The sequence below is a fragment of the Otolemur garnettii genome, unplaced genomic scaffold, assembly GCF_000181295.1.
Source record: "Otolemur garnettii isolate 467f Iridium unplaced genomic scaffold, OtoGar3 scaffold00079, whole genome shotgun sequence".
Classification (NCBI taxonomy): domain Eukaryota; kingdom Metazoa; phylum Chordata; class Mammalia; order Primates; family Galagidae; genus Otolemur; species Otolemur garnettii.
Genome location: NW_003852474.1, coordinates 6,181,214 through 6,200,240, shown reverse-complemented (window position 1 = coordinate 6,200,240; position 19,027 = coordinate 6,181,214). Strand labels below are relative to the sequence as shown.

The 19,027-nt window shown below is 46.1% G+C and overlaps 1 protein-coding gene across 1 annotated transcript in view; it reads right to left on the bottom strand.

The window, feature by feature from the left end:
- Positions 1–19,027, bottom strand: part of RFX8 (RFX family member 8, lacking RFX DNA binding domain) — a 58,973-nt gene that overhangs the window by 8,444 nt on the left and 31,502 nt on the right. Inside the window, exons 5-13 of the mRNA XM_023515784.1 lie at positions 17,203–17,266; positions 13,623–13,733; positions 13,013–13,090; positions 10,896–11,009; positions 9,913–10,063; positions 7,148–7,206; positions 5,917–6,076; positions 2,915–3,009; positions 176–290 (exon numbers count right to left, since the gene is read on the bottom strand). Of these exons, the coding sequence (XP_023371552.1) occupies positions 176–290; positions 2,915–3,009; positions 5,917–6,076; positions 7,148–7,206; positions 9,913–10,063; positions 10,896–11,009; positions 13,013–13,090; positions 13,623–13,733; positions 17,203–17,266 (947 nt within the window). The remainder of the gene's footprint in view (positions 1–175; positions 291–2,914; positions 3,010–5,916; positions 6,077–7,147; positions 7,207–9,912; positions 10,064–10,895; positions 11,010–13,012; positions 13,091–13,622; positions 13,734–17,202; positions 17,267–19,027) is intronic.

Here is a 19,027-nt window from a genome sequence, read left to right as displayed (position 1 = left end):
AAAAAAAAAAAAGGTGACTATGATTTTGTTTGGTTTTCTGTGTCTATGTTAGTATTTTATATAAAAAGATTAAAAGAGGATGACAGGATTCTTCATGGCAATATGCAAAATGCTTATGCTAGCACAACCTTTTTAAAAGGCAGAATACAAAATGCCTTTGCATTCTCCGACTTACCAAAACTATCTCTGTGGCAGAGGGTCATGGCTTTGCTCACGGCAGTGAGAAGGAAATTCCATCTTAGCTGGAAGCTGGCGGCCAATTTGATAAACTCCTCTTTGCTTCTGCTCGGCTATTGCATTTTTGTGAGAAAAGAGGCTGCGTTTATGATGAAATCAAGGAGCAGAGCGTGTTTTCAAATGCACACCTTTGTCACCACACACACAAGAAGCCAGAGAGAAGAGGAAGAGGGGATGGTGAGGTGGGAGGTGAGGCGGCTGCAGGCACCTGTCTGGTCTTGCTCCGTCCCTGGGGAGATGGCTCCAGGGCAGAACTCTTTCAAGTTGGTGGAGAGAGGGAAGGAGGTGAGAATTTTTTTTCTTAATAAAAAGGCAAATTTTAAAAAGAAACAACCATGAAACACTTCGGCCTCACTGAAGCCCACTTGGGACCCGCTGTGGACAGTGGCGGGGCTGGTGACAGCTGTACTGCATCTCGCGTCTGATTGTGAAAAAGGGCATCCCATAATAATCAAAAGTGATGGTGCTTTTTTGGGAACGCACAAAACTGGCCACTCCACTGTGTAACTGCTCTCGGGACTGGAAAGTCCCGGACCAAGACTCCAGCGGAGTGAGATCATCTGACAGCCGGAGTGGCACGGAAGTGGGCACCAGCAATGCTGCCACGTACAGACTAGAAAACTCCCTCCCTCTAGCTTGAGCCTTGGGCCACACTCCAAGTGGCCCACAGTGCACGCGCATGTTGACGTGATGCTCCGGGCCTCTCCTCATTCTCAGGCACATGCCTGTGGATGTGGACCCCACACCTACCCCCACTCCCGCTTAGCCACGTGTCTCTGAGGAAGAGAGGGAGGGGCTGGCTGGAGATGACACAATGTCCTTTCTCATCATTATTTCTCTTCCCTTCTGTCCCACTGAAAGCCCCTGACATGACACAGGGTTGGCCTGAGCTTTGGGGGTACTCGAAGTCCCTCCAGGTGGGGCCTGACTTGCACAAGGACGGTGAGAACGAACCATGTAAGCGACGTTAGACATTTTCCTCTGCTAGCAGACTGCCAGATGCAGACAACCGAAGCCATTAGTCATCTCCGACAAGCCCAAGGGTTTGCATTGTCATTGTCTGAGTGTTTTATTGACAATAGTCTGTTTTTAAAAAATCAGCTATGCTATTCTACAAAAACAAGCCCTTCAAAGGCCCGCACTAGCTTATCTGACATGCTGCATTTCGGAAGGCTGAAGATAGGACAATGGAGACTTGGGAAACACGTGGCCTGGTTTACCATGGAGGGTGGCAGGATTGGTATTAACGATCTCAGCAGGCTCATTCTGGTCAAAGTTGGAGGCAGGGAGAGTATTGAAAATATAGATAGATGATTGATAGCTGCTGTCAGTCTGATTATAGTCTTCAGCTAGCAGGAGGTCTCAAGACCAGCAAGAAGGAACAAAAATCATACAGAATCTGGCTCGGTGCCTGTAGCTCAGTGGGTGGGGTGCCAGCCATACACTGAGGCTGGCGGGTTTGAGCCTGGCCTGGGCCTGCTAAAGAACAATGACAACTGCAACCAGAAAATGGCCGGGGGTTGTGGCAGATACCTGTAGTCCCACCTATTTGGGAGGCTGCAGCAAGAGAATCACTTAAGCCCAAGAGTTTGAGGTTGCTGTGAGCTGTAATGCCACTGCACTCTACCGAGGGTGACATAATGAAACTCTGTCTCAAAAAAAAAAATCATACAGAATGGTATGATTATTTTCAATAAGCACAGAATGGAAACTGACACCTGCTGAAAACTGGACTGACTTCCCAGCTCCTTCCTGGGGCGTTTTCTGATTCAACTCCAGGAGGTTTAGGACCCCGAAGTCCCCTGCAGTCTTTGTGGTCTCAGTTATCATTCCTGCCCTTTTCCTTGACTGGGGGTTCAAGGACAGACAAGCGTCAGTGGGTGGGACAGGGGAACAGCAGCACCATGGGCAGAGACTGAGCACACACTGGGCTTCCAGCCGTGGCTCTCGAAGTCTTTGCCCTCCACACCAGCATCCTCCGTTCCTTCTTGCCCCATTTCCCACCGGCTCACTTCTGCTCTCTCGAATGCCTTATCTCCCTCTTGTATTTTAATCCTATACATGCTTTAAGTCCCACCTTCTCTTCTAGGCCTTTTCCAACCCCCTCAGCTTTGGAAAGCATGAAGTCTGAAGAGGCAGGACCCCAGCTGCCTTGTTTCTCTCTGGGTTTGAATCCACTGTGCGTCCACTGGAGCAAGGGGCCAAGGCTCTCAGATAGCACTCTCAGCTCTCCAAGGGACACTGCCCAGGTAGATGATGATGCAAACCCAACTGGGACCCCACTGAAGTGCTCCCAAGAGTCACATTGGCCAGAAGGACCAATCCACCCACATCTGCAACTGAATCATCTTTGAGCTTTTGAAATCAAGCCATATACTTTACTGGGATCCTTCTATAAAACGTGCAGTGCTGTTTTCCCAAGATAGATAGAAGCCTTCCCTTCTTCCACGCACGCTCTTGGGGAACATGCATGCATGTACACACACACACACAGTGTTATGTATCCCCAGTTTTCTGCTTTCCTTCAGAGGGAGAGTCCACCCCTTCCCCTCACACCCCTCTGATCAGAGCTTGGGTGAAACATTTTCATAGCCTCTGGCCATGAGCACTCAGGCTATAATTTAGTTAGGATGATCCACACCCACTTCTCTCCTTAAAAAAAGTTACAGTTTTGTACCTGGAAGACAAACGCCTGGAGATTTGAAGACAGACAGTTCAGGAATACACTGAGATCTGTTGATGTTCCCAGCAAAGAAATCAAACTGCTTAAGCCTACAAAGAAACAAAACCAAACAAGCGAATAGACCACGTGCACCCCGGCGGGATGTCTCTGGGCTTCTGCTTTGGGCACCCTAGGGGACCAAACTGAGCAGTAGTTCAGAGGGATTCCCGAGGCCTCTCACTCATTTTGAACACAAAAGGATGAGTTCTAAGGCTGGATTTGTCACCTCTGGGGGCATCTAGTTCAGTCATACTGCCATGCCTGTTAAGAGCTACCTCTGCCACTTGCTGAAGTAGAAAGAAATATTTTGAAATAACTACACCTTGCAATTATCAGACTCTGTCTTCAGATGAGTTCATTGGAAGATAGAGACATGACCTCACCTATCCTTGCCATTTTCATAAAAGGGTAAGTTTATTAGTGTCATTTAAGAGATGGCAGACATCAAAGCTGTTGGGGGATGTAAGTTCCCTGCCTGGGTTAGGCATTCAATTAGTTGGGAGCCCCAGTGAACACGTGTGAAACATGTGAAACTTCAGGTCTTAGGTCCTCCACCTGCACAGGGACCACAGAGAACAGCCTTTGGCCTTCCCACTTTTTGACTGTTTCTGCCTAATAAGCAGTCCAGAAAACCAAGTAGGTTGCCAGAGCCCCTGTTGAGGTTTGGTCAAGGTTCACAATGACCTCAAAGCACTTGCCCACCAGGTGTCAGCAGTAGCCCCCAATGTGCTATCTCCCTACAGAACTCTGCATTCTCCTGGAGGGACTCTCAAGGGTGCCCTGGGAGCACAGGATCCCTGGCCAGACCAGTGGGCAGTCTGGCAGGTACCCGGGAGGCCTCATGCTAGAGGCAAGAGCCGCAGTTTGGGTGGCCACCTGTGGTTTCTGGGGGAGCCAGTGCCCTGGGAGGGAGACTTTTTGGTTCCTACTAATCAGAATTGCTGTCATAGCTCTAAAGTCTGCTGGGTTAGGTGTTAACCCTTTAGTTACAAAAGGGGAAGGGAAGTGCCCTGGGGAGGATCTGGGATTTGGGTCAGCCCAGGTAAGAAACGCAGGGGACGCAGCAAGGGGCAAGACAGTTAAGGGGAATGAGCAGAAGTTACTTACCAACCAATAGGGACATATTTCAGTATTTTCATAACTGGTACAACCCTACCAAGGTCATCCCTACCCTCAGAGAGAGAGGATGGGATCATTTACAGGTGGTGCTTTTATATACAGGTGGGATCATTTACAGGTGGTGCTTTTATATACAGGTGGGATCATTTACAGGTGGTGAATCTCTGTATCCACCTAGTCATGAAATGAATGCTGAAGCACTACTATGTGCCAGCACTATGCCAGGTGGCCCAAGATGAAGGACACCTAGCTGACACTCTGAAGGAGCTCATGGGAACTAGACAGGCAGCTTTATACGCGGTGAGTGCACTAGGAGGGTTTATGCCCACAGAGGGAGAAGCTACTAGATCTTCCTTGGGCAGCCTGGCAGGGAGTTTTGCAAAGGGCATAAACAAGGGAGCCTGGCACCTTCCCAGGAACTGCCACGGGGGTGGGGGTGTGCCTAGAGATCGGCCTATTATCCATTATTTGGGACGGGGGTAATATCAATTCTGCACCTCTCCTGAAATAACTTCAGGTTCCCATAAGTACCCCTGCCCCAGGTATGTAACAACATACATAAGCCAGCAATCTCAGCTGTCTATGGAAAGGAGATTTTTTTTTCCTTGAAAAACAATTACAGTGAGTACACAGAGAATGGCAAGAAGATTCAGATGCCTCATGTCACTTGTTTGTAAAGTAACGAAATATGGTAAAAGCACCTTGTTAAAAACTTCATGTTGTTAAAATATGGAGCATATTGCAAGTACAAGTTGGATCTATCAGGTGTAGAACACAAATGTCTTAACATTTTAATTGGGTAAATGAGGTGAAGGCTATGTTAATTAGTAGGATGTAAGCTCTCCAATTTGTACAAATAATCAACACATTGACTCCCACAATGGCATAAATGTATTCATGATCTATGTTCAAACGACTTAATAAAAAAAATAGAGAAAATAAAATAAAATGATACGTGATGCTGCTAACAGGAGTGACAGTAGGGAGCTATCTCAATCCACTTCAGACATGGAAGAGAAACTTGAATCTATGCGTGTACAACTTAGAAGCAGAAATCAAAAAATACTTTCCCCGAAGGAGATACTCCAGGGAGAAATATCATCTAGAAACAATCATGCTCTTCTGTTGGTTCATTTACTCTAGAAGCCCGTGTGTTAGCACTGCTGCCCTGTCCGACCCTGGAGTAGGTCCTGGAAGTGCATGGTCACAGGGCATTCCTGTGCTGAGGTTCCCCACCCCCGGGCTGCAGATTGGTATTGGTCTGTGGCCTGTTAGGAACCAGGCCACACACCAGGAGGTAAGCGGCAAACAAATGAAGCTTTATCTGTATTTACAGCCGCTCCCCACCATCAGCGCCTGAGCTCCTCCTCTTGTCAGATCAAGGGGGTCTTAGATTTTCATAGGTGTGAATGCTACTGTAAACTGTACATGTGAGGGATCTAGGTTGCATGCTTTTTGTGAGAATCTAATGCCTGATGACCTGAGGTGGAGCGATAGAGTGATGTTAGCACTGGCTACAAATACAGACTATTACTAGCAGAGCGCTTTGCACAGAAGCCATAAAATCAATTGCTTGCAGACTCCTATCAAAACCATCCCTCTACCCCTGTGAAAAAAATCTTGTTCCATGAAATCTGCTCCTGGTGCCCAGGGGACCACTGCCTTAGGGCACTCATTGCCCCCTGCAGGAAGAGATATGTGAGCTGATAAACTAGAACATCTAAGAATGATAATATTCTACTTCTACTAAGAAATGCCTGAATTCGTTAGTGATGGCTGTGCTAGCGCCAAATGCAAAACAAACACTCCAATAAAGAAAGCGACAGAAGGAAGATTACATTTCATCTCCGAATTTTTCTCCAGTTCATCATCTTTGTTGCTTGGGTCACCCGCCAGAGCTTTCTTGGAAATATCCAAGGTGACCTGATGGAGAATGGTGTGCAGATCCGACTTCAAAATGCTGACTCTCCTGTTATTTTTCAATACCATTCTCATAGTCTAAAGAGGATGGGGAAACACAGTACTTAGTTAAATCTCATCATTGTACTTCTGCCTAATCCCCCTCTAAATTGCCAAGATCTTGTTGTTGTTGTTAACTATGGAGAAAGGAAAACGAATGTAGGTATTTCCCGTTAAAATGGAATCTTAAATGATAATTAAAATGTTAAAATTTCACACCCTCTGGAATTGCCTTTCTGGAAACCAGAATTTAGGAAGCCTTTTCTCCTAGGCGGATAGATATAGTCAGGGCTGACTGGGCATTGCTGCACCCCATTCTTTGCACCCCATTCAATATGCCTAAATTACTCTGGAGAGGAAAGTAGAAAGATTGATCATCTGTGGGGGAAGTGTAGGCATAGCATGGACTGACTCTGAGGGGGTGGCTGCAGAGGGCGTGGATTCAGAAAATGTCTGTCATTTTTTCTTGGGAGCCGTGGACAAATTTAGCCTGCATTAGCTGGCTTCCTAAGCTATCAAATGGGGACAATCTCATTCCTGATGTTTTCAGACTGGGTAAAATGAATGCCAGGTGGCCCTATACCGGTCCTAATAGTCTCCCCTCCTCCATTTTACAGAGGAGGATGCTGAGGGCAACTTTCCCAAGGCAGAGTGAGTGTAAAGACAGGGCCCAGAGCCAGGGCAGGTCCTAGAACACAACTTGCTGCTCAGGTTGGGCTGAGATGAAGGACCTGCCATAGGATCCTGCCAGACCAACTGAGTCCTGAATGTGAGAGCTCTGGAGAGCAGGACAGCCCAGGAAGACTCAAGCAGGTCACAGACCCTGAGAGCTCAGAGTCTGGGGAGGGCTTTGCACTGGAACAGTGGATGCCCAGCATGGGTTCAACCAAAAATCAGGCTGAGTGCCTCTAATGCAGGGACTGATCTGGAGCAGAGCAACAGTGCCCTGGATTTCAGAGCAGACTCCTGGTGGCTGGCAAGGCCCTTCCGTCTGCCCTCTACCCTCCAGATGGACAGAATCACCACCTTCTCTCAGGGGGTACTGGCAACTTTCACCTGTCACTTTAGGACACTGCCTTGTGCCCCCCTGCCTGCTTGGCTGAAACCTACCTTTGCCATGTTGGAAAGGTATGTCTTTCTTCTCAGTCTTTTGACAAACACAGTAACTTCTGTTAAGAACAATACACATGGCCATTATTGATAGTATAACTTCAAGTTCTTCGGTGCAACCGTGGGGAGGAGGGGCACACATGATTTGAATGGGAAGGCACAGCTGCTTGGCTGGTTAGATCTGGCAGGGGCTACTTGATTAAAATGTCCCCACATGCCAGAAAAACTAGGTAATCCGTGACAGGAGTGCCACCATGACCTGAATGTTTGTTTCCACCCCGTCCTCCTCTCCCCAGCCAAGTTCACATGTTGGAGCCTCACTCCCAAGGTATTGGGAAGTGAGGCCTTTGGGAGGTGACTAGGTTATGAGGGTACAGTCCTCACAAATGGGATGAGTGCCTTTATAAAAGGGACCCCAAAGAGATCCTTCACTCCTTCCGCTATGTGAGAATAAAGCAAAAAGACTATAAACCAAGAAGGAGGCCTTTACCAGAAACAGAATCTGCCAGCACCTTGATCTTGGACTTCCCAGCCTCCAGAACATGAGAAATAAGTTTCTATTGCTTACAAACTACCCAGTTTGTGTGTTTTGTTTTTTTTTTTGTAATAGTTAGATTACACTAAGATAGGTGCTCAAAGGAGCTTAGGGCTTTTGCCCATGAACTGTGAGCTCTCCCAGATTTCTCACCCCTGCAGCACTTTCCTGGCAAAATGATCAAAGGTAAAGAAAAGATGCATGGACAGGGGGTGCTTTTCTCCTGAATGTATCCATTCACTCATTTGACAAAAAAAAATTATTTTTTTGATACAGCATCTTACTTTGTCGCCCTTGGTAGAGTGCTGCGGCATCACAGCTCACAGCAACCTCAAACCCTTGGGCTTATGCGATTCTTTTACCTCAGCCTCCCATGTAGCTGGGACTACAGGTGCCTGCCACAATGCCTGACTATTTTTAGAGATGAGGTCTCGCTCTGACTCAGGCTGGTCTTGAACCTGTGAGCTCAGACAATCCACCTGCCTCGGCCTCCCACAGTGCTAGGATTATAGGCATGAGCCACCAAGCCCAGCCTCATTTGACAAATATTGAGGAGGACACTTATGCAGTGGTTGCTCAAAAAATGCTGGATATTTCCAAAATTGATGGATAGAGGACAGCCCCTCCCCCTTCAAGGAGTTCATCCTCCAAAGGATGGGTCACCACATATGAAAACACAACAAAAGTGTGAGTCCACAGGGGAGGAGAGAGGGAGCAGTTCCAGTAACATTGAACCCAGACTTTGAGATGTAGGTAGGAGATAGTCTGGGGGAGTAGGGGCCGGTTGGTGGGGGGAGAGGCAGCCCAAGTACAGAAAATGGCAGGAATAAAGTCCTTTTGAGGGGACCACTAGTCTTGTGTTGCTGGGGAGCACTACTGGGTCCTGAGGATCCTTGGGGAGATGGAGAGAGGGCCAGGGCCAGGGGCCAAACAGTGGGTGACTGCAGGCAAGGAAGAGAAGCCGGCTGCCTGGGTGGGGGGCCAGGAAAGGGGGCCATTAATCAAATTGCTATTTTTGAATGATCACTGGAGGTGAAGAGAGGTGTGGCCGGGGAGAGGCAGGAGACAGGATGATTAACTAGGAAGGTGCTCATGTAGCCAAGAGAGTGAGAGGGGGAGATGATGGCTTGAATTCAGGCAGGTGGTAAAGTGGCCACAGGGGTTCTGCTCCCCTTCTTTGAACCCCTTCACAGCACACTGGTGTTACTTTCACTCTGCAGCCCCCTCCCTGCTGCCTTCATGGCTGGCAGCCACACAGGCCCACTGCCCCACCCCTTCACCCCCAACCTGGCCCCACCAAAAATTTCCAGACGCAGCAAACTGGCTCAGGGAGCCCAGTGTGAGTACTGAACACGCCAGGGTGCAGGGGTGGGAAAGGGGGTGAAGGTTAGTCCCCTGCTGCAGGCACTTTGAGAAGACAAGAGCCCCACTTGCAGGCATCAGAGACAATAGCAGGAAGCGGGACTCACAGAAACGCGGGGGATAACAGGGCCCGACTTGGTGAGGGGAATGGCTTTGAGCTGGTACAGAAGGGGGCGACCCACGTGTGGAGGGGGAACCACACAAAGCTACAGGCCATGATGGGAGACCTCACACAGTTGCCAGGGAGAAGCGGGCACTCTAGGATGGCCAGCCACGGCACCCACATGGCAGGTGTGTGCTGGCCTTTGAGGGGTACAAAGAGGGCAGGTCTGCAGGGGCTGGGACCCACGGACAGAGTGGTTCAGGCTCCCCATGGGAAGCCACTGTGGCCTTGAGCAGACAAGTAGTCTGGTGGAAGCAGCATTTGGAGAACATGACCTCTCCGCCAGATGCACAGTGAGGAAGGCGGGGATGCGGGAAGACTTTCTAAGGAGGAAGGGACGGTCTCTACAAAGAGCACAGAGGTGGGACAGACACTGGAGTGACTGGCGCAGGGCAGGGCTGTCCCTTTCCTGACAGCTCCCATCAGGTGAGCTGATGCCTCTTTTCTGCATCTCTCACCCCCGGGACCTGTTAATAGTCCAAGTTATTATTCAGAAGGGGGAATAGATAAAAAAGGTGCAGTTGGATGGGCACCAGAATCCCCCATGGCACTGACTGTCAGAATCCCCGAGCAGCCAGGCCTTCAGACCAGGTTCAGTGCACACGGGGACAGGGATTCCAGCAGCCCACAGGCACTGCCTGGTGTGACAGTGCCATGCTTCATCTGCTGTTCCGGAATTGGTTTATTGTTTTCATTGAAACTTACCTTTGAGTTTGGAGATCTGTAAGAGGGCTGGAAAACCTTCCAAAGCATTAAGAAGCCACAGCTTAAACTTCTTACTAAATAACCGCACGGATTTCAGGTACTGAATAGAAACATCTTCCAGGAAGTCATGAAGGAGAATGTCCTCAATTCCCTACAACAAAGTGTCAAGACCCTGTGATTCTGCTGGCTGGGGTGGGTGGCCTCTGACTACAAGTGGCCAAGGCTCACACGTGCCCCAGGACAGGAGGGTCACCACTAGTCAGAGGGGAGGCCCCCACCTGGCCTGAGGGGGACTCCACACTGCACAGCTCAGCTCTGCTCATGGTGCAGGACGCCAGGCTGGTGTGGCCAGATTTGAATTTTCTCAAAGATTTAAAAGTAATTGATAACCGATTCCATTTAAAAAAAAAAAATGATGCTGTCCAATACTAGGTGGGTGAAAACTACATATATTTAAGGGCTTAACCCAGTCTTCAGTTTTCTATTCTCATGTTAAAGACTTAGATACACTAAGATGTTTCCTAAAACAAAATAATGAAAGGCAAAGTTTGTGACTCACTGAAGGAGATCACATTTCATTGATAGAGATCTCACCCTCCAAATATGATAATCACTCTAGAGATAGAGCTTTAAGCAAAGCAAGAGAGAAAATCCAGCAGTGATGTGTATTCTAAAGCAATTGTTCTGATTACTCATTCGAACATGTCTTCTCTTAGTGAAATTCCCAGAGAAAGAGCTTTGACTCAATTTGGGGGTTTCTGGGACTGGAATCCTAGGTCACTATGCACATGGGCTTTTGCTTTACAGGTAGTAATCCAGAAAGAAAAACTGAATGTGAAGCAGAGATCAAAGCCATCACATCCACTGTTCACTCCTCAGAGGACCCGCAGACTCTGGAAGTGGGGAGCGGGCTGCTGTCCCAGGCCCAGCATTTGCTGTAACTTATGGGAAAGGCTACACCCAGAGGCTCAGCGTCTTCTTACCTTGTACAGCTGTATGTCATAGCATTTAAAGAGCTGGCACACATCAGGTAGTGACATCAGCATAACCGTGTCTTGCTGCAGAGACTTCCAGAAGGAAGTAAGCAAGTCCCCCACCTGAAGGTAAATAGTAGAACAAATCAGCAAGGGTCACTTTGTGCCTCGTGAGATGGGTCCCCTGTGTGTATCTCACCAGCCCCAGATGGTAATGGGATGTGTTTTGTTCCAGTGAACATATACAAGCTGTATTTTGGAAACATTCCCTCCAGCAACCCACCGGAGACCACTGCCAGTTAGATGGGACAATTCAGAACGTGTTTTCTTGAGGCAGTTTTCTAGAAGGAAGCTCTTTCTGACCACAAGGGGGCCCCAGTTGACTACAATAGGGTCAGGATTCAGCCCCAGGGCACAGCCAAGACTGGAAATGTTCAATGACTGGCTAACTGACCACCTCGGCCATTTTTTTTTTTTTTTTTTTTAGCTCAGAGAGAGGTGTAACAGTACTTAATCTAAAAATTTTTTTAAAATATCAAATTAGAAGTCATCTAACAACTGTGTAAGCAGAAGGGCACAGTGTCATTCTACATCGGTGCCTTTTCTAAAGACTTATGTGGACAATTTTGTGGAGGGAACAAGATGGCAGCTTCCTCTCTTGGTTTTTCCCCACAATGACTTTGCAGATTTTGTTCTTGAATCAGATGGCCAATCGGAGATGTCAGCCAATGAAGACTCTTGCCTCTTGCAGGCTTAGATTCTGAGGCATCATAACCCTGTTATATCTCCCCTGACACAAGGATCAACCAGCGCTAGTCCCATGGGTAGGCTGTCACCACCCCCTCACTGCCCTCTCAATCAGAATCTCCCTGGGGCACTGGAGGCTCTCTCTGGTGCCAGCGTACCTTCCTATCTCACCACTGGCTTCTTTCCTTCAGAGATGATAAAATCTAGTCATAGTGACCTTTCTGTTACGCCATACCCAGGAGCATCTTGCTGGCCTTGACAGCACTGCAGGTTCCCCCTGGAATCTCTTTCCTACCCTGTTTTCTGTCTGCACAGTCGCCCCTCTGCCCCTCTCACTACAGTCCACAGAAGCATAGCCTGCCTTGGGAGCACTCCTCAGCCTTCTCTGCTGCTGGCACCATGAGTATTCTGATTATGGCTATTCTAGAACTTGCCACATGTGTCACATTTATTGGTTGATATTGCTCCTTTTATCATCAGACTACAACTTCTCGAGCCCTTTGGAGAATAATTTCCTAGTCCTGGTAATGGTGTCAGTTACCAGGTATAAATTAAATATTTGATGAGTAAGTGAAGGAGGAAAGGAATGTGTCAGAAGTCCGGTGTGGATGGGTGCTTATAACACTGCCTCAACGTGATGGGGCCTGTTCTGAGGACATCTTGGTCTTGGCCTCACTGTGATGCTTTACATCAAGTAGGTACTAAATTTGTGTTGAATGAATATTATCTCTCAGAGTTGAAGTGCTTAGAATCCTAAAGCATCAGAAAAACTTTCATTGGAAGGAGCTTGTGTTTCCTTGGATTTTCATCTCTACTGCAGAAGATGAAATCCAGAATAGTCGAAAGATTTATTCATGTTTTCCATGAGGACTTCTAGAACAAAATCCAATCATTACAATACCCATGCCAGGTCACTTGGCTTCAAAGTTCTGCTTCTCTTTCAGTTAGCATGTACCAATAAAATGGCTCTTTGGCATTATTGAAAATCCCAGGATAAATAATATTCCCAATATGTTATTCATAATCAGCTGAAATTAGGATGTAAAAAATAGTGGAATTTGTGTTTAAAGCATAAAGTTATCCACATTAGTACCTTAGAGAATTCCCAGTGATTGCATTGACTATCAAGGCCACCTTCAAGACCTCATTAACTACAAAATAAGTCCATTCTAAGTAATTCAGCGCAATGCGTTATCACGAGAGATCCCTTGAGGGGTCTATTCAAATACAATGGTTAACCAATAATGAGTCATAAGTGCTTATGTTTTTGGCCAGAGCTAGGTTTGAACCCACCACCTTCGGCATATGGGCCCAGCACCTTACTCCTTTGAGCCACAGGCGCCGCCCCAAGTGCTTATGTTTTATAGATAAAAACCTACCCTCTCAAGTTCTTGATTCCTCACGTTTTGTAAAATGTCTTGACAATAGTTGCAGTATTCATCCGCAAGAAAGGTCATCTAGGGAGGAAAGGAAATTTATCTCGGCCTTCAAGCCACTTCAAAAATGAACTGATTCTCAAAGACCTTTCTGAAGCTCTGAGAGGCTGCTCTTGTTGCAATTCTGATAAGACAGTAGCTGGGCTCTTCTCTTGGGTTACAGTACTTTTTGGTTTCTATGGAGTCATGCATACCTACTGCTCTATAGATTTAACCACACTATCACAACTCATAGTACATTTCCCAGGTTCGTTCCACCACTACACAGCCATGCACCTTTAAGACCTTTCTCTCTACACTCCATTCATTCTCCCCGCCTTCACATCTGCCCACCCCGGTTTCTAGGAAACCCATGTCTACTCCCTTCTCTGTCAGGGAGGAAGCAGGCTGTGAGGGGAAGGCCCAAACTTTCTCCCCACCACCAAGCAAGCGGGAGTGATGGGCCTCACGGGTTTGGAAAAAGGCCAATATTACTCCATGGGACACAACCGTGACTACGGGCAAAATAAGAAGATAGTGACTGCGTGCTCTCCCCCTCCGAGTGCAAACCTACCATTTTGCAGGAATACTTCTTTGCCAGCTCTTGCTCCCAAAATGGACATCTCCTGAATTCAGACAAGGGGGATCCAACTGGGTCTGTCTTTACTGGTGAATGATCCTCACACTAGAAATCATTTACACAGTGGATTATTTCTTTAAAATAAAATGCATTTTTCTAGTACATAAACCATGTAATAATCACATCAATACTATATTTTAGTGTTCTGTGTAACCTTTTATCCATTTCTCTGAACACATTGATTCTAGCTACGTTTCCCTCATATTTTATTCCAAATGATGTTAACCTTTGTCTGTAATTCTATGAATGATGGCTGTCAGGGAGGGGTGGGGATTTAATATACGACCCAAACATGTCACTCTTGGAGTTATATATTTACAAGTGCTATATAGCAATGCATAGTAAAAATGTTCTCCATGAATAATTGCATATCGCACATATATTTCTATAAGCCTTGTGCATATAATTGTCCCTCCTTGAAATAAAACCATATCTTAAGCCAGGTGCATTGGCTCACACCTGGAATCTTAGTACTCTGGGAGGCAAAGTTGGGAGCTCACTCCTTGGGCTCAGAAGTTTGAGACCAGCCTGAGCAAGAATGAGACCCCATCTCTTAAAAACAAACAAACAAATCTTGTCTGGATCATCACACCTGTATTATAAAAATGGCTCGTTCTATCTGAAACCTCACGTTCAACTCTGAGCTAGCCTCTCATACCGCAAAACCCCAGCTGCATCTATTTTCCCCAGAGCACATCCCAGCCTCCTGGTTACAGCAATGCTATTCAGATGCCACTGCTTCTACTTCCAAATTCAGTGTCTCTCAAAGTGTGGTCCTGAAGCTAGCCACATCAGGATCCCTTGGGGTGCCTGGGGTCCATGATCCTAGACCCCAGGTAAATCAGATGAGACAGAAATCTAGAATTGTAACCAGCATCCCAAATGCACCTTCTGTGAGCTCACAATGAGAACTGCAGCTCCGGGTGCCCTGTTCTCTGTCTAATGCTACATGAGTCTCTACATGTCAGTATGGTAAGTGCAATCCAGTTTCACCGTTTCAGAAAAAGCCATCTGACGTGGGGTATCAGGATAACCAGCTCATGATTACAAGGAGCGTATAACAGCGTGTTCTTACAAAGCATCCTCAAAAGCAAAGCCATGAGTTCCTGAAGCCAACTCCCTTAGGTCTCTTCCTCCATAGAAATTTCTCACAGGCCTGATCCTGAAAAGAGCTAGTCTTTCATAAAAGATACGTTTAACATTTTTTTGCTACTTTTTTTTTATTGTTTGGGATTCATGGAGGGTACAAGGAACTAGGGGTTACACTGACTGCATTTGTTAGATAAAATCCTTCTTATAATTGTGTCCTGCCCCCCAGGGGTGTGTCACACACTGTGACTCCCCATCTCTCTCCCTCAACATAAAAAAGCAGAAACCTCAAGCAATAGGAGGGAGCAGAGCTACTAAAACTGGAATCCCTGGAGGAGACTGCCTGCAGGAGAAGCCACTGAGGAAGAAATCAGAGGGATTCGGTGCTGAAGAAACAAAGCAGCAAAATAAAAAGGCAGTGGAGAGAGGTTGGTGCATGTGGATGGGCAGGTGCACAGTCAGAGGGAGCAAGACCTGGTGTTCGATAGGTCAGGAGGGGCCGTAGTTAACAAAAGTCTATCGTACATTTCCAAGTAGCTAGGAGAGAATAATTCAGATGTTTCCAGCCTACAGATAAACGTTTAAGGTGATGGATATCCTAATTGATCATTATGCATCATTTGAATGAATCAGAATAATCCCGGAAATACATACATTTATTATGTATCAGTCAAAAAATACACCAACTTTTAAATACTGTATAATGACATGTACAAAAAGAGCTAAACATAAAAGGAAAAAGACAGATTAAAAAAGGGAGATATTCTGTTTAGATTCTCGAGGTATATTAAATGCAGTTTGAGACTTCAATAAATCCAAGAAATGTCACTGGCATTACATATTACCACTCATTTATGCAGTCTTTAGGGAGCGTGTGCGATGTTGTCGGCCCCTTGGGGTAAGATGAGGGGACACTGTTCCACTATTACCTGCCCCTTTAGGCACCATCTGCCTCCCCTCTGTTACTCCATCAATTCCCCTGAATGCCTTTGGTCCTTCCTGCATCCTTGAAGACACTGCTCCCAGAATTACCATACCCAAAGCAAATGTATCCTGAAGATGCCACCCTGGTGCCCAATAGCCTCTGGGTCAAATTCTCAGTCTAGCTGCAACTAGCTCTGTGCCCTCTGGACCTCTCCACTGATCTCACCCCAACACCCTGACACAAAGTCCCCACTGCCTGCATGCTTTGGTCATCACCTCCCAGCTCAAATGTAAGCTACATCCTCAAGAAGAATGCCCTCAGAGCCTAACGGAGGAGCCAGTGACCCCTCTGAGACCAGCTCCAGGGAAGTGTGACAGGCAGAATCACATCCATGTCCTAATACCCAGAACTTGTAAATATGTTATCTTATGTGGCAAAAGGTATTTTGCAGATGTGATTAAGGTTAAAGACTTTTTTTTTTTTTTTTGAGACAGAGTCTCAAGCTGTTGCCCTGGGTAGAGTGCTGTGGTGTCACAGTTCACAGCAACCTCCAACTCTTGGGCTTAAGCGATTCTCTTGCCTCACCCTCCCAAGTGGCTGGGACTACAGGTGCCTGCCACAACGCCCAGCTATTTTGTTGTTGTTGTTGTACTTGTTATTACAACTCACCCTAGCCACTGAGCTACAGACACTGATCTCACAAAAAAGGTTTTTAAAAGGTTTTCTGTTTAATGACATTTGTCAGTACGATGGTATCTGTTATGGACAGAATGTGTTTCCTCACATCCATATGTTAAAACCTTAATTTCATTTTGGTGATATGTGAGGCCTCTGGGAGGTAATTAAGTCATGAGGGCAGAGCCCTCAAGAATGGGATTAGTGCCCTTATAAGAGGTAAGAAAAGGCTATCTCATTTCCAGAAGTCAGTAGCTCACTCTCCGCCACATGAGACAGAATGAGAGGGTCCTCACAGAACCCCACCATGCTAGCATCCGAGACTTCCACTCTCCAGAACTGTGAGAAATAAATGTTTGTTGTTTAAGCTGCCCTGTCTGTAGTAATTTGTGACAGCAGCCTAAGCTAACACAGTATCAAAATACTATCACATCATCTTGGCCAGCTAAAGTAAAATCAATTCATGATGCAGTAGATTGGTTATTAATAGGCCAGTGTCCTAATTTAAAGAGCTATAATTGTAATAGAGAGACACTTTCAGACAAATTTATGGCCAACAGCCTATATATTCTTTTTCATTTTAGCTAAAGAAATTCAGTTAAGTTGCAAATCTGCAGCCAAACAGTATGTCCCTTGGGGACAGGGACCTGTCCCAGCACACAGTGTGGGAGATGGCAGATACTCATCAATCATGGTCAAATGGCTGAATAGTTAAGGGACACTCAGAGTAAGAACAGCACATACAGAAAAACAGTTGCATCTAATTAAGCAATTACTGAGTATGGCTAGCTCTATGATAATCAATCTATGTTATTCAACACTCACTGTTCCTTCTTGTTGGATAATGCTGCTATAATTAGTAGATTTTTCAAAGGCAACAAGATCTCCACTGTGAAAGAGCAGATAGCAGAGAAGTCATTTTAGTAAGATACCTGTCTCTGAACCCAAGGGTGATGTTTCTTTTGCAGCGAGGTTATTTGTTTGGGGTATAACTTTTATTAAAAAACCCTCCCCGAAGTTTGTAGCCACACACAGTAATTATCACATGTTTGGGGTTAAAAAAATCCATTTCTGTAACTGGGACAACCATGTGCTTATTTTTAAAGGTTCATTCCTTTCAGAAGCAAAGATATGATATCGTCGTGGGTAGAACTCCTATGGGAAAAGAAAAATCACCATGAAAATGAAATCTTATAACTTTCTGGTTTCAGTGCTTTTTCAATGATCAATCCAGAGACAACAATATCCTCTGAGTTGTTGGAGGTAGCAGAGCATGTCCCAGAATGAGGACACTGGTAATTAATAATAGAGATGTAATTTTCATTTCACTGTGCCTCTTGGATTTGGATGTGATAATGGAGAACAGAATCAGTCCTGCCCATGTAGTGTGATACATCTTTTCCTTAATTATGGGCCATTGAGAAACTGGGATCCCCAGGACTCGCCCCTGCACCAGAGAGTGTATATTCTCTGATGTTAGAGGTGGTGGTGTCTCCTCCCAGTCTTCCCTGTCAGCTCAGTTTGGGCAGACATGACCCAGGTGACTCCATCCACTCAGAGGCAACAAGTACATGTCTTTGCTTGTGATGGTTTTGGCTCTACGTAAACACAAAAGGAGTGGAAGAAGCCGGTGGACCTTTGCTCTGTGTCTGGAAGTAGGACAACGATGGTTCAGGTAGGGAAGGGGTGAGAGTCAGAGGGGAGGTGGAGAAAAATGGCTCTTAACTCTCATGGGAAGCATCTCCATCCCCAGCCAGACCCTTAACAGTCCCAGGGGGTCTCTTCTGAAAGTTTGCTATGTCAGTTCATTCTTCAAGTCACAGAAAAGTGGGCAGAATACTTGATACTCAGCTGATAGATGTTTGCAGATAATGCTCGATTTCAAAACACAGATTCATGTTCTGAATATGAACCTACCAGAAAGGCACTTTCTTCATCGTTTAACAAAGGTATTATCAAAACAGAAATTTTACTTTGGTCTTTCCAATGAAAAGAGGCTTTGAGGCCATGGGATCTATTCAACCTGGAAAGATGTATGTATAAATCCTGCACACGCACACAGGATGATGGGCAAGGTCAGGAGAGCCAAAGACAAAGCCTGTGAAGTGTCTCTTAGGTTCCATTTGTCATGTGTTACAGACTGAGTTGTGTTCTCCCTAAATTCATGTTGAAGCCCTAGATAGAGCCTAATGTGGTATATTGGGACACAGGATCTTTAAGGAGATAATTAAGGCTAAATGAGGTTAGAAGAGACGGTTCCTAATGCAGTAGGATGGGGGTCCATATGAGACGAGGAGGAGATGCCAGAGAAGTAACTCTGTCCCCAGAGGTGCACAAAGAAAAGACCACAGAGGACACAGCAAGAAGGCAGCTGACTGCAAGCGGGAAGAACCCTCGCCAGAAACCATACTTTTTTGGCACCTTGACCTTGGACTTGAAGCCTTCAGAATTATAAAAAATAAATTTCTGTTGTTTTTCATTTTTTTAGATGCCATGATTATTTGCATTTTATTGTTTTTTTAAAATTTCAGATTAACACGAGGGTACAAACGATTAGGTTACAGTATTTGCATTTGTCTGGGAAAGTCCCCCTGGTAGTGGAGACTTTCACCCCCTTATGTTGTGCCTGTTAGGTGAGAGCTTACCAGTC